This window comes from Colletotrichum karsti, assembly GCF_011947395.1.
Source record: "Colletotrichum karsti strain CkLH20 chromosome Unknown Scaffold2, whole genome shotgun sequence".
NCBI classification, from domain to species: domain Eukaryota; kingdom Fungi; phylum Ascomycota; class Sordariomycetes; order Glomerellales; family Glomerellaceae; genus Colletotrichum; species Colletotrichum karsti.
Window position 1 is genome coordinate 1,008,928 of NW_024065902.1, and position 16,363 is coordinate 1,025,290.

At 54.0% G+C, this 16,363-nt stretch overlaps 2 protein-coding genes across 2 annotated transcripts; both read right to left on the reverse strand.

The window, feature by feature from the left end:
- Positions 1-1,611: 1,611 nt before the first annotated feature.
- CkaCkLH20_00852 (uncharacterized protein) lies at positions 1,612-3,218 on the reverse strand (the record flags this gene model as incomplete). The annotated part of the gene is made up of 2 exons (XM_038883572.1): positions 1,612-2,783; positions 2,846-3,218. 2 exons carry the CDS (start codon positions 3,216-3,218, stop codon positions 1,612-1,614), a joined length of 1,545 nt encoding a protein of 514 aa, XP_038751167.1.
- Positions 3,219-5,547: 2,329 nt separating this feature from the next.
- On the reverse strand, positions 5,548-16,278 carry CkaCkLH20_00853 (uncharacterized protein; the record flags this gene model as incomplete). Its single annotated transcript, XM_038883573.1, has 2 exons — positions 5,548-8,181; positions 16,042-16,278. 2 exons carry the CDS (start codon positions 16,276-16,278, stop codon positions 5,548-5,550), a joined length of 2,871 nt encoding a protein of 956 aa, XP_038751168.1.
- Positions 16,279-16,363: the final 85 nt, after the last annotated feature.

Genomic DNA, 16,363 nt, shown 5'->3' on the forward strand with positions numbered 1-16,363 from the left:
CAGAGCAAAAGGGCGTCCGTCGAGTCGAATTGCCCGTACGGAGGTCGCACTCGAGGCATTCGTGCAAGACTCCCAAGTAACACAAATTCCGCTCCGAGGCGGGGTAAACCAGGCACCGTCCTAATTGAGTTACCACAGGTCGTGTCGATCAGTAAGAAAAGGCCCGTACGAAAACAAATCATGACGAGACTGCAAGACCACACAGTCAGGGCAAGAAGAGCGCGATTTATGCATGACACTCGGTGCGGGGAAGTTCTTGCCTCGATGTGTATGGCCTGGCATTCTTTTGTCGTTGTGTCCGACCCTGGTAGACTTTGACCTCGAAACAGGCCACGGCGCATTTGTAGCTTTGCCGTATTTTCCGATGGTTCAATGAAAGGGCTTCGGAGTCGGAATACAGAGCAACGACGTGCTGAAGAGCTGTCATTCGGTTATGCCGCGCATTGCCGAGCAATCGATGATGTGCGCTTAGTCTGAATTCGGGCAGAGTATCTGAGCATCTGAGGGGGAGCTTCGAAGTGGGGCCGGTGTTTTCGGTGAGGCTCGGTCAGCTCCGAAGGTGAGGATTGACGGGAACTATTGATATTCATGTTCGGTTGACAACCGGGTTGTCGCAACACGGCAATCTCAGTATCCAGTCCGGGTGATCTGATGAATCACTTGTTCCTTGCATAAGGGGCCACAGACGGGACGGTTCCCGTGACGCTGGGCGTGGCCATCCATCCCAGACGTGGAGGCAAGCTTGATGCCCCCTCCCCGGCCTGATAAGCTTATCAGCTGTATCTGAAGATCATCCGGCCGGTTGAAAAGGCAGGGTGCTTTTTACTCACAGCCGGAGCCGGAGCTGGGCGGATATCGATAAGACCTTTTCGACGTCCGGTCGTCCTCAGCACCGATGCCTCCATCGCGAGATGGCCTCGTTCGATCATTGTCGTTCTCGTCGTCGTACTCGCTATTGGCGGTAGCAGCGGGTCATGGTACATCGTCAAGGATTGCCAAAATGACTCAAAGGCGTCGTTGATGCCCTGTTGTATTTGTCAACATCGATGAGTAATGGAGAAGGCAGAGATCGAGCAATCAATTTGCATCCGAACCGAGCAGAAGTGGTAGAAGAGAGAATGAACTGTCGTCCTGTCTGGTTCGAGGAAGGTGCTTACCTACCTACCTACCTACCTATGCTGCGGCTTGTTGGGAAGGTGGGTTGATATGGTAGGTGCGGCACCGGCACTTTCCCTCCCATCAGAAGGGAAAGTGCAAGCTCGATCGTTCACGCATTGTGTATCTGGATCTTAAGACCTGGATGAATATGGGCAGAACTCATCATCTACATCTACATCCACATTGTTCATGCCTAACCGTCAATATTTCCGCTTGAGCTACCTCGGCAAATTTCAACGAACGGCTGCCTGTTACAGATTGTACGAGGATCGGTGAGGGTCTTCATTATCATTCTTAACTTTCAAGAGAAATCTAACCAATTAATTACAGTCGCTGTGGCTCCAAGTTGCATCCCCAAAGTTGAGAATACATGCAAAGACAAATGTCGAACGCCAACCAATGCATTTTCGTCACATCGTCACGTCATCACGTCATCAGATCTCTGGCCGCCCTTCACGAGCTCTTCGGCTTCCAGTTCTTGAGCCACTTGCCCATGATCTCCAACTGCCTCTTCGTCACGCTCGCGTGGTCCTTGTCCTCAGAGATATCAAAATCCGGAACATGCGTCCCTCCCTTCACCACCATCCGAGGCGTCTTGTCCGTACTCTTGGACGGTCCGCCCGGCCGGTAATCCGAGCTCATAGTCGCCGACTTCCACGGATCGAATTCGCCGTCGACAAACATGACGTTGTCGTACGTGGCGTTCCATCCGCCATCCGTCCAGTCGTTGAACATGTCCGCTGTGAACCCCTCAGTCATGGCCGGCTTGAACCCCTTGACCTCGGGGAAGAATTTGTCGCATTGGCGTGCCTCGTGTGCCGGCCGAATATGCGAGGAAACGATGTTGGTGCCGTCAGACTTGGGCGGGCCTACCTGCCACCATCCGAAGGGCTCGTTGCAGAGCTGCCACTGCCAGCTGCGGTCTGAGCCTAGATACTTGGGATCCCACGCCTCCGACTTGGTGTCCCAGTCACACGCGTCCTTGGAACACGACTGGTTCCAAGCTCCCTGCATCCATGACGTGTAAGCGTCCCACGCAGCGTCCAAACCGACGCCCGAATTGATCTTGTTCTTGTTGACTTTTCCGTTGTTCGAGTACGTCTCCATGTAATCGCAGAACTCAAAGACCGCCGTCCTGTTGTCCGCCCAGGCGATGATGGGCTGGTAAAGGATTTTGGCAAAGTCACCGTCGTCATCCAACGAAGCAAGTCCAAAATCGTTCTTCATAGCCGCAATCTTCTTCTTGTCGCCCTTGTCGAGGATAGAGTCGACCTTCTTGACGACGAGTTTCACGTCAGCCGAGCAGTTTCGCGGCAAGGCCTGCTCGATCGGAGTAAAGAACTGCCAAAAGTCTTCGATGGCCTGGACGACGGCTGAGCTGGCGTGGTGGGCCGCGAAAACTCCCGGGGTGATCACGGACTGCCATGCCGCAAGAGCGCCGGGGTAGCTTCCACCTATCAACACCCAAGGGGACTTGTCGGCATTGGCACCCCCTTTCTTATCGAACTTCAGCTTCACACTCTCGGCGAAGTACTTGTTGTCGTAGATGGATTGAGGCACGGTATGGTATTGCAGAGTCTCGGCGGTCATCTCCTCGAACGGTTGCGACTTTCCATAGTATCGATCTGGGAAACTGACTGTTAGTACAGGTTTTTGACGCTGGTCAGTTCAGTCAGCCAGTACTTACGCTCAAAGAGAATGATGGCTCCCTGGAACTGCTCGGCATACTTGTACATTATCGTACCATTGTTCAAAAAGTACAAGTAGCCGTCAGCCTCAGACTCGCCAGCATTCACCATGAAGACAGGATAACCAGGACCTCCCCAGTGTTCCGCGTTGAACCAATATCTCTGCTTGAAGGTTCCTTTTGAGGGATCGGTGTGGTCAAGCAACTGGTCGAATGTGCCGTTGACAACCGCGTCTGGGTCGGATAGTTCGCGGGGCTTGAGACCTCCCAGATTCCGCCTGGAAAGAGATCTGCGGTTAACATCGTGAGGCGGAATCACGGCCAAAACAGTGGCTGCAAAGGCCACAACGGACGTTAGGAGAGACGACTTCATGATGAACAACGAGGCCGATTTATGCAGAGAAAAGAGCGACGCAGCTACTTGAACTGTCGACATGCGGTCTTCCCCATCATATATCCTCCAGAGCCCTAGGCCTCAGATACCGCACTAAGGACGAAGCCTCGGAGCCAAGCTCAGCCTCAGCCGCAACTCCAGCAACGATCTCTCAAAGGAACAAAACCCCAGACCAACCCCGCCGTTGGGCAGACTCAGCCTGGACAGACTAAATGTTCCACGGCCACTGTCACTTTCATCTCGGAGGGGGCTTGGGTCGATAAGAGACGCAGTAAGACGGGGCTGCGATGGCCTCTCCCCAATCGTATTGCGCCTCTTCGACGGAAGCCAACGGACGTGGCTGGGCCTTAACGGCGCAAGACTCAGATGTTTGAAAGAAAACACCAGTCCCAGGCAGTAGCGGGTCTCAAGTACCAAGCAGGCAGTGGGCTGATGCCAGTTTCCAGGGTCTGGTCCGGCGTGATAAGCTTAGCTGCTTAGCGCGACTCCTTCTCGGACTCCTCGCCTTCCCCTGGCATCTTGGTCCCTCTTCAGCGAGGCCATTTTGTTGTGTGTACAGAAGTCCCCTCGATGCGCAGTTTAGGGATCTTTGGGACGCTGCTCTCACGTCTCCGGCCCACAACGGATAGTAAGACACGGGAAGACATGCTCCTCCCAAAATTCAACCGCCTAATGCGCAAAGTTGGATTTGGCGCCCCGGCTTTGTCGCTCCTCACTCGAGCGCGCTCTCTGCTGCCTACCTAGCTCACAAGCTAGCGTCGAGCTGACCAGTGGAGCGAGGCTTGTTTCTATTTTCGTTCTATTTTCGGGTTGGGGTGACACAAGTGCCGCCGGCTGCCTGGGCAATAAACAACGCCTCAAGCCATTCATTCATTCTCCCGCCTTTTTCTTCTTATCCCAGGTTTCTACGAAGGTTGCTTTTTCCGCCGCCTGCCGACCCGACAAGTCCTTTCCAATCCAAAGTTCCCATCCTCTCTGCACAAACCCGCGCCGAGTCCGTCGTATCCCGCCCGGGCCGGGCCCCGTGCTCGCCCCGGCATCAGCACTGCCGGCGGCCCGATTTGGTTTAATCGCGACACCCGGTCGCCTGTTCTTCTGCACGTTAAACTTTTGAGTTGCATTTGTGTCTCTAACCGCAAGCTTCTCATTTGCCCAGCGTCAAGACACGGGAGAGAAAAAGAAAAAAAAAAAAAAAAAAAAAAAGGGAAATATGGTTGAGAAAAAACACGCGGAGTACACCCGGCAGGGCGTTGACCCCCGCGCGCATGTGTCCTCCGAAGTTGTCGGAAGACCCTCCCAAAAAGAGAGAAGAAAAAAGCAAAGAACAACTCCTTGCCAAGATAACCCCCCGACACCGTGTGACCACGATGAGATCATGATGAAAATTCGGGCATGCCAGTCACCCCATCCCATCCCATCCCCCTCCAAGCAAAACGAAACCACCCGTACGCAAAGGGACTGGAAGCGCCCAGCCTTTCTAGTTCACTCTGACGGGAACGGGAACGGGTGCTCCCTCGAAAACCCCTTCGTGTCCCACGATGACTATGGGCGCGCGTACCGGGTAACTGGAAAGGAAGAGACACATTCTAGACAACATTCCGTCGATGGTTGAGACAACATTCCCAAGGCCGGGAGAAAGACGAGGGAAAATTTGAAGGACCTGCCACATGCCGGCCACGCCGGTCTTGAACAAGTCCACGCGGATGCCGCGAGTGCGGCCACGAGGAGCCTACGCAAGGCCGAATTCTCCGGGGAGATGAGCTTCCATGTCAGCCTTGTGGTTCAGGAATGGACGTGTTCGAAAAGCCTACAATCTCGGTGATACCTGGAACACTGCCTCGACAACCGCAATCAGGTCTGTTCCGGACGATTGTGATTCACATTTCCGAGACTTGACGAAGACTGAAATCCCGATGTCGGTCATCAAAAGACCTCTTCATTGAAATGATCTCGTAACGAATTAGACCCGGCCGATTCTTTTTACATGACCCGGCCGAGAAGGCTTTCCCGGCGGGCAAGGTTCTTCTCCAAAGGTCTCGTACATAATTAGAGACCCGGCGTCTTATCCCTCTCTCCCTTTGGGAAAGCCTTCCCGTGGGGCAAATGGTGAGGCCGGTGTCGGTCATAGCTTCATATCCAGTGTTCGAAGAAAAGCAAAATCCAAAAGAGGAGAAACGCACTCGTGATACTATGGTTTCCCGCCCAGCTAAGCACCGCAATGAAGGGCACGATCATGCTTCTCTCGCCCGTCGCCAGATTTTGCAGATGAGGGAAAACAGGTATCTCCAACGACCGCCAACGCCTCTTTTCAGGAATAGCCCTCGCTGAACTGGGGCAAGGGGTTGCCTCCAGCCACCTGCGAGAAGAATGCAGGGCCCCAGTCTCCGATGTTTTGGTCCGCAACCATCTGTCCCGTGAACTCCTCTAGATCCTCCAACGCAATGCCGAGTCTCTGGCCCTGATGCTGGTTGACGTACGATTCGATATTGGCATCCGTGCCGCCGAGGCCGGGGTTGACGGCGCCATCGCTTCCCATTGGCCCGGGGACTGGTGCGAACGTCTGCGTCGGCGAGTGTTGATAACCCTCCAACGCCGCTTGGGCATGGAACTGAGCGGTATTGATGGCGGTGAAGGACGACGGCCCTTGCCGTGAGTCTCTCCTGCCGTCGGCGCTGAGGTGCGAGTATTCGGGGCCCATCGAGGAACTTCGTTCGAGCGTGCTGGCACGCGATCCGTCGGAAGCATCGTATCCCATCGACCGGTCTTCGTCCATGATGATGCCGTTGTTCGTGATCCTGTCTGACTTCACTCTCCACTCCTCAAGCCCGCCTCCTCCAGCGCCCAACCGAATACTCAGCGCTCCATCGCCGCCTCTTCTGCCACTTCGCTGAGAGTAATCCATGAACACCTTGGTGAAATATTGGTCCATGTCCTTGAAGTATGTTACATAGCCCGACGCCATGCTGAAATATGGTGCAACTCGCAGCAGAGCGTTGAACGCAATGCCCGTGTTACCTGTTTTGGTAACGTCTTGCATCGTTCCCGTCGCCCGCTCTTGGATCTCTTCCTCGCTGACCATGTGGTGCTCGGTATCCATCTGAGGATAATGTCGCGCGTAGATTCCGACGAATGCAGCCTGCCAGATTGCAAATATGACGAGAGACGATTGAGGGAGTTTGTCGCGGCACGTCTTGATCAGATCGATAATCTCCCTCCCGGCCTTGAAAACCTGCTCTGCACTTTTGAACCAGAAGTTTTCGGGGACAGTCGCAGGATCAAAGACCGGCTCATCCAAAGGCCCCACGGGTTTTTCACATTTGATGGCGATGAAGGGTATATACTCTCGGTGTAGCATGATCCGGCAGAGAGCGCCAAGCATGTGTAGTGAAACGTACATGCTGTTGTCGTGTTTCCAGAAATTTGAGCTTGACCATGTGAATTCCTCCGGTAGGTGGGCGTAGAAAGCGTCGACCTTGGCGTTCAGCTGGTAAAACGTCGAGTCCGGGTTCCAGGGCGGATGAGTCTCTGTAACACGACCGCCGGCGAAACTGTATTTGGTGATGTCGCCCCAGAAGTCGGCAAGCTGTACGAATCGACTGAGAACGCTGTCGTCTATCGGGCGTTCCATCTCGGTTCCCACTTGGCGTAGGAAGCCTGTATAAACAGCACGGCCGAGATCGAAGGCGTGTTCGGTACACGGGAGTTGAATTTGTAAATCGTCGGATCGGACCATCGAAACTCGCTCAGAACCGCAGGATAACAAGCGATCTAGAATGAGACAGCTGAACATTGTGCGCCGTCTAATTTCCAGGTCCTTCCATGATTCAGGCAATATCCGCTTGTTAAGCTGAGACGGCCTCTTCCCACGAAGAGGCTTGTCGCCAAAACCCAACTTCAAGCCCTGGGCCATCCGGATGGCTACTCCAACGTACATCCATGCTGCTAAACCGCCATAGGGCTGGCTCCACTTGTACAGGCCGAGCATCAGGAAGGCCTGCACTCGAACCACGGAAGCAGAAGTCAAGGCCGACTCGAGAGGCCCCAGAGCCGCCGTGAGAGACTGTGCAAAGTATTCGGAGGCAGTCGAAGGATCTGCTCTTGGAAGAGCGCCTCGAGATTTCGGGCCGGCAACTTTATCGTGGATCTGGTGTGCGACATACTTGACCACGTCGGGCTGAAACCTGGCTGTGAGGGCTAAGATGCCCAGCAGGACCAAATTGACATCTGCTGATGGTTTCTTGATCTCTTTGTCGTGTATGACACTCTTCAAGGTCGGAAGATGCAGAAACGGGAGTTCGGTGGCGAAATGCAGCTTGTAGATGTCGAAAAGTTCGTACCATATTTTCCCGGACAAGAATGGCATCGACAAGACTTCCTCGGCTTTTGCGGTTGCATCGAGCTGGAAGGAATCCTCAAGCTTTTTGACGCGCTTCCGGTCATGGCCTGCTTCTCTATCTTGCTTTGGCAGGGTCGGCGGTTCTGCCCGCTTAGCCGGTAAAGGCGTGGGTTCCGGAAATTCGCATTTGTGGCCGGCCTTGATGCAGGTCTCGCAAGGCGATCCAGTGTTGTCGTTGTCGCATTTGATCTTGGACTTTCTACACCTCTGGCAAGCTATGCTGGACCTCATCGGGGGCTTCATGGCTCTTGAGGGTCTCTTACTGCTCGGGACAACGGTCACGCCCGTGAAGAACGGCCTCGACTCATCATCGTCGGGCGCGGCAGAGGATTGACTGGACCTGAACCCGGCCAAAGGTTGCCTATCCGGATGGTCCCCTATGGCGGGCGGGGGTGGTCCAGCTGTGGTTTCCGATGGCGAAAAGGTTTCTTGGAATCTCCTCTTTGGTGTGGTCTGGGCAGAAGAGACCGTCCGCGAGTCATCAGCGTTCTCGGGAGAAAGGATAGACTCGATGCGATAGATAGCTGAAATGGTGACGGTTCGGGCCTGTTATAGACCCGTGAAGCTGGTGAGGGGTGACTGACGATGGGAGGTGAGGCCCGGATAAGATGAGTTGGTGCACCAAGTACCACTGTCCCCTCCTGGAAAACCCGCGTAGGTCCACGGTGACTGATCTCGTGACAGAGTGAATCGGCGAGGAAGGACGGCAGGAAATGAAGAGTTGGACGACTGAGACCGAGATTGTCGAGATGAGCTAAATAAGGCGCGCTTCGAGTGGCACGGGCGAATAGGCAGTGGTTGTCGACAGTCTGCAACCGACGGGTGTTTGCTTCAGGCGGTACACGAGAGACCTGCAGCACGCCGCGCAAATGTTGGTCGGCGATAAGTGAGTGAACGAAGTCAGGGTTGCAGATGTTCCTGGGATGGCTGATCGGATGGCCAGATGAGTGTCGTCGTACGTCCTCGGAGCTGGGGAACGGGTGACGAATTGCCGTGGAGGGCTGAAGCTAGTGGTTGCTCGGTGGAGGTGTAGATATCGAAGGGTTTCTCTCTGCTTGAATCCCCGCCGATATGACGACTACTGAGCGTATGGGTCGAGAATAACGAGTATCGCGGAACAGACGCGGGTGACGGCGATTGAGAAGCATGCGCGCGCAAGAAAAGCGGAAGGATGCGATTCGCAAGGAATCAGAGGAGTAGGATTGCGAATTTAATCGGGGGTGGACGGCCGACTAGAGCAATAAGCAGTGAATGAGGTGGTCCAAAACTCACGTTGCCACGACGTGGTGGCCGGGGCAGGGAGGGTGAAAAGTGCTGGCAGGCTCTGGCCGTGTTGCTGTCGGCCCAATTCGACTGTGTGCCGGGCGTCACCGACTAACATTGTTGGCCCGCCTCTCCCTTGCTTGTTGTCTCTCTCTCGCTCGATTTCTTCTCTCTCGGGCTCTGTATATCTGGCTTTGTTTCTCTGGCCCTCCCCCGTCATGTGTTGTTCGCTAGCATGACCTAGATTGACAATGTCTGACTTGAGGCTACATGCCTCGACGCTCCCATGCCGTCGCCCGGGCTGCTGGTTCTGTTAGAGTAGTCGTATGGAGACACAGTTGGAACAGTTTGAGAACACAGTCGAGGGAACCGAACCTGCCCTCTCCAAAGCGGCGCGTCGTGCGGTGCGGTGCCGGTACGCCCCTCGCACCCAGGGCCCCATGTCTCTCATCAACCCCACGCGTAGAATGAATATGAAGCAGACATTGGTGGGAGAGGGTCGCTGCATACATGGTGCATATGCACATACGCAGCAGACAGACCCCAAGTCAAGGTCGAAAGAAAGCAAGGGTGCTGGGAAGATATCCGGGCAGTGTGAGCCGTCATCTATGATGGCGAAACACACAAAGTTGTGTACGTGAAGTCTGTATATCAGCAACCCTGTTCGACGGCACGAAGAGAAAGTTCGCCGAATATCTCGCGTGCATTCGGGTTTAGGTTTCCAGTGTCCCCGCGTGACCAGAGCCTGCGTAGTAGAACCCAGACGATGTATTTCTGTGCTCTTGACCGGGGCCATTTGCTCGTATCTGACCGTCACCTGCCGCTGCCTTACTTGCAGGCACAATCAGGCAAGATAGACCCAGGTTTGGGATTCATCCCGGGCTGCCCCGCCTGAAGGATGGCTGGGGACTTCTGCCTTCAACCCTGGCACATCGATCTTTATTCCAACAGTTTTATCGGAGGAGCGGGAACGGCTGTAGTGAAACGATGAGCGGAGGAGAATGGCAACAAATCCCAAAGCATCGACGTTGGCGAGTTCGAAGACGCTGCGAAAGCATCGTGAGACTGACGTTGCCGAGGCTGGCTTGTCGTAAGGCCCTGAAAGGCTGCAATCGGTGTCCAGGCCCTGTTCTAGACCTTTCCTGAGTCGCTCTTTGGGCGTCTGCCGGTCAGGCCAAAAGACCTCTGCATTCTCATGATAGACAACGGGGCGCAGAGGACGAGTGATCGGCAAGGCAGTTTGACCGGAGTTTCTCTCTGTTCCCATGCCCGGCTTGAGGAGCGAAGAGAGCAGACATCCTCTTGCGCCATCATACCCCTGTCCGATTCGCAATCACAGCAGGCATGCTACTTGTATCCGTTCTTCAGCTGCCAGAGGCTCTTGTTCAGAAGACGAAGACGTCTCCAAGCTGATCAGTCAGCGATGTTTGGCGCCTAGGTAGAGTGGCTCGGGAGGGCACGGGAGTGGCCCGCCAACTAAGGTCGGGAGGTGACAGATTGTTAGGTCCGGGGCAAGACGATAAGATGGAGCAACGTTTGCTGCGTTGCCTACCTATGCCGGTCATGGCCCGCGCCGCGTGGAACGCAGCCGAAGCATCCATGGCGGCTGGGGCTGGCGCTTGGAGGGTGTTCAATGCTGCTGCTGGAAGTTGGGGCGGTCACGCTCGACAACGAGTGGTCCCGGCCCTGAACGGGAGGGATGGGACGGCGAGTCTATCTCTGTTGGCCTTGCTTCTCACACTTCGGTCCGTGTCCCAGAATGCCCTGGTCCCGGGCTGGAAATCGACCGATCTCTCTTTACTTGACGAGTCGATTGGCCGTCTTACAGCAAGGATGCGCGGGGGGCAGGGGCGGCGGTGGCTGGCTTATTTGCAGGGTGGTATCGCAGCATTCAGCGCTTGAGTTGCTAAATGCCATTGGATTTCTTGGTTTGCCAGCCCAGTTGACAGGTCAGAAATCAACGTCGGACGCGGCGACCATGGGCCAATCGAAATGAAACTGAAAAGAAAGCAATCGGTAAACCCCATTCGATATCCGTCACCCGGCAGTTAGCCGAGCAGATTCCAGAGAGCGATGATCTGAATCTGCGTACGGATATGATTTGCTGAAAGGCTGTACTGTGCCCGTAGTATGCAAGCGTCCGGAATTGTACTATGTATGGGAATCCGGCTGGTTGAATCTGCAATGAGAAGGCCAATTGTCAGGGTAAATCCTGGCGTGTTTGCTGTCCTGGGCTTCGTTGGCGGCGGATCTGCCCGTCTGAACAGGTCCCGGTTCCCAGTTTCCATCTTTCAGTCGTCGACTCGTTTCAGTTGTCCGGGAACTTTGGTAGGTAGTCATTTCGACCAAATAGGCGGTTATTTCTCTCTCTAGGTCGTCCAAGAGAGTACTCTGTCGGCCGGGACGAAGGAAGCCGAGGGAGATGATAGACAAGTTGGTCGGAGGCGTAGCTGGACGTCCCTTGTCTCAGCTCTTCGTGCTTGGCAAAGATGGAAAGACGAGGCAACGCTGAAGTCCAAGTCAAAAGCTCAGGGTCGGGGTGGATGGAATGCTGTCGGAGTACGCTGCGGTCCAATAGGCGGTCTGTAATTTAGCATTAGAACAGCAATGCTTGGATGTCTCGCAGGGAGAGACAACGAACGATGGTTACACAAAATGAAGAGACAGTGAATGCCAACCGTCGTATGTAGCCGTAAGCCTTTTTGGGATTGCCATTTTTACCTCGGGCTTTTGGAAATCGGCAATTGCTCCCGCCTTATGTAATCTTGGCCCTCATCATCCTCACAAGGAAGGCACGAGGGGGAAGGGGCGTTCCTGCCTCAGCAGTGACATACCGCGCGGGGCAGGTGCAACCAGCTGGTCCAACTGAGGCAACGTCGACAGCATCGACGGGAGTTCGTGCAACGTACTTTTTTCAACGACGCCTAACTATCTTATTACACCACTTCTTTTCCGATCGAGCAATCAATCTTGACATACCTTACCTCTGGAGCGCATGGCCAAGAAGCCCGCCCAGCCCGAAACATGATTGCGGACGTGGCCACCCCCGTCCGGTCGAAATGTCTCTTTCCCCAGAAATGATCGACTCAGAAGAAGATGCCCTGGGACTATTGAGAGATTGCTCCATGCAGCCTCCCGCTCGTCGTCGAAGCGAGATGCAGTCAGTCACAAAGGCGGTGGACGGTCCCCGCCGGACGACGGACGGAAAGCCCGATTCCGCGAAGCTGCGTTGGCTGTCTCTGCCTCGCTTCCCCCGTGCCAATCTACGGATATGAGTAAACGGCAGGATAGGCTCACAATTGGCAGCAGCCAGTGGTCTCCTTGCTGATGTCCGTCACGCGGTAGAACCATGAACCCTCTGCTTTTCCGAGGAAAAGATGTGTCGACAGGGAGAGTCAGCATCTTCCTGTTTGACCCCCAAGTCTCAGCAGTCGTTGTTGTACCTCTCAAGAATGTTCTGTTCCCTTGTTGAGGTCCTTCGTTCGCTGACTGCCTTAGCAGAGTACGGATACGGGCGCGATATTCTCAAAAATTGCACGGTGGGCATTCAAGTCACGACATCGTCAACCCTAGTCAAACCCAAGCGGTTGTGGAGAGATGTTGTCAAAACGAACAACCCCACATGACTCTCTCTCCCTTCAAGCTGTCATCGACTTTTGCAAACACGGTCCTCCAATGCATCGCTTTTCCGTCTCGAATGGATGTAGCCGGTTGCTGGCCAGACCTCGATCATCTTTGTCACACGATCCACCCTACGTCATCGTTTTCCGGGGACGTTCAAAACGATTCAACTTTCCTTGCTAGATCCACGATACCTCAACCGCCCTGACCTGCGCAACCGACCGATGCCAAGCCTTTCCGAATAGGTGGAACAGGCGCCCTTAAGGTTAAGACACGCAATGAGCAACTGCCCGTTTCCCATCCTAGGAAAGAACAACAACTTAACCGCAATGGAAGTTGTCCGGTTGATGTGCTGATCTCAGACAGTGGCAGCCGCCACATGTTTTTAGCATTGCTCAACTACTCGTTCCGCCCTGAGTGGGTTGTGTCTTAAGATACCTCGACAGTTTTCGATCGAATCCAATGCCAAATGCCGGTGGTGGCTTGAACAGAGGTCCCTTGACCAGCCACCATCACTGGACGTTTCCTTTGCGGACGTACTTAACTCCGCAACCGACAACTTTTTTATCTATTCGAAGAACAGAAACAGTACAGTAGAACTCTATTAGAGTACTTCGCAACATACGTTCGGACGAGACCCGAGAGGGCTGGCCCAATTTAGAGGAATGTTCAGTCATTGGACTGCATCACCCGAATCCGGTCTCGCAGAATTGCTTCTGTTGTGGAAATTCTGCTTAGGCAGTGAGACTATACGGCATTGGAGCCCCTTAATAGCTGCGAAAAGCGCTTGAACTTGCCGCTTTTATCATCGGTGACGTGTTGCGCAGTAGCAGCTCTGGGGAGGGATTGTGTCTTTCTTTACCTAAGTCCGGTTCAATAATCCTATTGGCAAAGCATGTCGTATGATTGCCGATGCTCGCCTACCGGGTTGGCGGCTTGCGGTCAGGCTCTAGCATGTCACGATCAAGACGGCTCAGTCGCCGGCATGATCAATCTCTGTTGTCTACAGCACTAGGCATCAATCTGGTTCATTCCTAGGTGGAAGACTGTCTGCGGTCTCCGCCGTCATCCTACCTACAGCTTGACTGATTGCGAGTCTTCTCCGAGGGGCGAAGACTTTCCTAGACTAACAAATTTTGGTTCTCCATTACTTCAGACTTGGATCACAACAACGAAACTGGAATCGTATCCGACTGTACGTGAATAGTCGTGATGTTTTCCATTTACTTCGTGACCTTGAATGGCTTAGTAACGTCAACGAGGATCTCGGAAACTGGTGCCCGTAGTGCTATATGCAAATGTCTTTCCCGCCCTCCGAGGTCCGGCTCTTGCGTGACTCGGCCGGCAAATGTTGCGAACTAGATGAAGGGGTTGGCAACCATCCCTAGCGAGCCCTTTCGCGATGGTTCGAACCATCGATTGTAGTCGGCATCGACACCAGCGGCAGACGGCAAGTTGCCAAGTCTGGTTTTGTTACGTTCGCGGACACCCTTACCGCTACATTTCCATCGTCGATGCCCCCTTATGATGTCTCCAGAATCAGCTCGTAGAACGTTATGTGCTGTCAATCAAGCCATTCAATAGGTATCAATGACGCTCAAAGTTTTGATCCGGCAGGTGCTCTGCCTGCTTGATATTGGTGAACTGGGAGCTGCACAGCGTCCCTTTTCTATTAGCAAGACATCGAAGCCTGAGAACACCACTTTCCTCCAGGTCGGCTTTCCAAAAGATTTCCTCGTCTACGATTGCTGGAACTTTGGATGGTATTTCCGCGGCCGCATTTCGCGTTACTTAATGTTGTTGGACGATCGGCATCGCCCTAGATTCTACCCCCTTTCGCCGAGGCAGACGATCTCCGTCGCCGGCGCTAGCTCCACAAGCCTCCCGACAAACTGCCGACGTTGAGACGGCAGCGCCGAAGCCTCCATGGCGAGAGAGATTCCAAGGGTTAACAGGCAGTATAATCGTTTCCTCTGGGGCTTGTGCAACTTCTTATATAGAGTCTGGCCTACACATGTCCTGGTGTGCGAGACCTCGTAGCAAGCGCCGTCTTCGCTTGCTGCCTGGCCCGGACTAGAACTAATGCCGGCCGCAGACCATCTCTCCGACCGCACTTGGTCCATGGCAATTCAGTCCTGAGGATAAATATGCCGTTAGCACTTCCATGCACATCTGGGTGTTGTAGAAGGCTTACTTTGATGAAACATGGAATTCTCTGGTGGTGAGAGCTCACGTCAACGACTATGCGTAACACCCGAAGCAGGATTTCGAGCCTTCTCCTGAGCAGATCTGTGAGCTCTCATGTGATCTTCTAGGAAATCTGCAGGGAGGAGGCTCTTGTAGTAGCCGAATATGCGCCCAACCGCACCAGCCCCCGAACTTCGTCTGGCTCTGGGCCGGGCCACGTCCGGGTCACAATTCGATCGCGTACGGGCCCAAGTGTACACAAATCCCGAAGTTCATGTTTGAGTGGTTTTGATCTGCCTGGTGAGACGGTGTAATGATCTTATTAAATACATCCCAGCTCACTTCACAGCGTTGATGAGCACCGCCGCCGCCGCCGCCATCACACAAGAGCCGGCTCCTGTTCTAAACTACAGACCGGAAATCCATGCCAATCACCTCCTCGGCCGCAAAGACCTTCTCGGGCTTAAAAACAGTGAAGAGCTTTAGCTTAGGAAAGATCCGGGTGAACCAATCCTCAGCCCAGCAATCGTACCCATCGCTGTACACCACAAGCCTAGTTAGTGGCGAGTTGTATTGTGTCAATGAGGCCCCGAAGTTTTGCGGCATGAAATTGCAAAAATGCTCCAGTTGTATTGAGAGTTCCCTCAGCTTCGGTTTCTCCCGTACGATCCCCTCAAAAAACGCCTCCACGTCCGCGATAGTAACCCTCGACAGCGTTCGGAACAAGAAACGCCGGAGGTTTTCTAGCGGCTTGATGATTTCCAGCGCTTCTCTCAAAGTTCCATGACGATCGACCCAGCCAGGGATGAACTGGGCACTATTGTGCTCGCCAGGCCAAGAGTCTGGCAGGCAGTATATATCAAGCCGGGTAAGTTTTGATAGCTGAGAGAGGCAACGGTATGATTTCACGTCACGCCACCGGATGCTCAGCTTGAGCTGGGTCAGCGATGTTAGTTGCAGAATACCATCCAGCACCTTTGGTGCATGTGGGCATCCCAAGTAATCTCCGCTTATATTTAGACTTTCGATGCCCGGGAAAAGTGAGATGTATTTCAGAATTCTTTTTGGTGCGTCGGTAGGGTTACAATTGAAATCGAGCCGGATGGATAGTTCCTTAACGTCGTTGACTTTTGCTGCAATTATGCTCACGTAGGCATCTTCTTGGTCATTTAACCGGAGATGTCTGATGGCCCTTATGTTCGGGAAGTCAAACGCCCCGAGTATCTCCTCCGGGCCTCCATACAGGCTGGTATCGCAACCGTAAAGGGTGGTAACGTAGTTTGAGTAGACTCGAAGCCTCGGTCTGAATATCTTTGTGAAACAACGCATTCTGACCTTTTCCCAGACGAACGGAACGCCCCAACCGAACCACGCACTATTCACGCGGGTGAGGATGTGAGCCATGCTGGGGTAGACGTGCGGGACGTCGAGACGGTCATGCACAGCCTCAACACTGCCGTTCAAAACCATCCCCATGATGTGGAATAGAATTTCTCTCGGTAAGCGGTCGAGGGTGCCCCATGGCCTGGGGCACAGGCGCTGCTTCTCTTCCAGGTCGCGTTGGGATAACATGTTATCTTTGACGATCGGGTTGCTGGGAATGACTAACGAAGCACGCAATGCGCTGGTGGATGGTTCGGAGATGAGAGCGGGATTA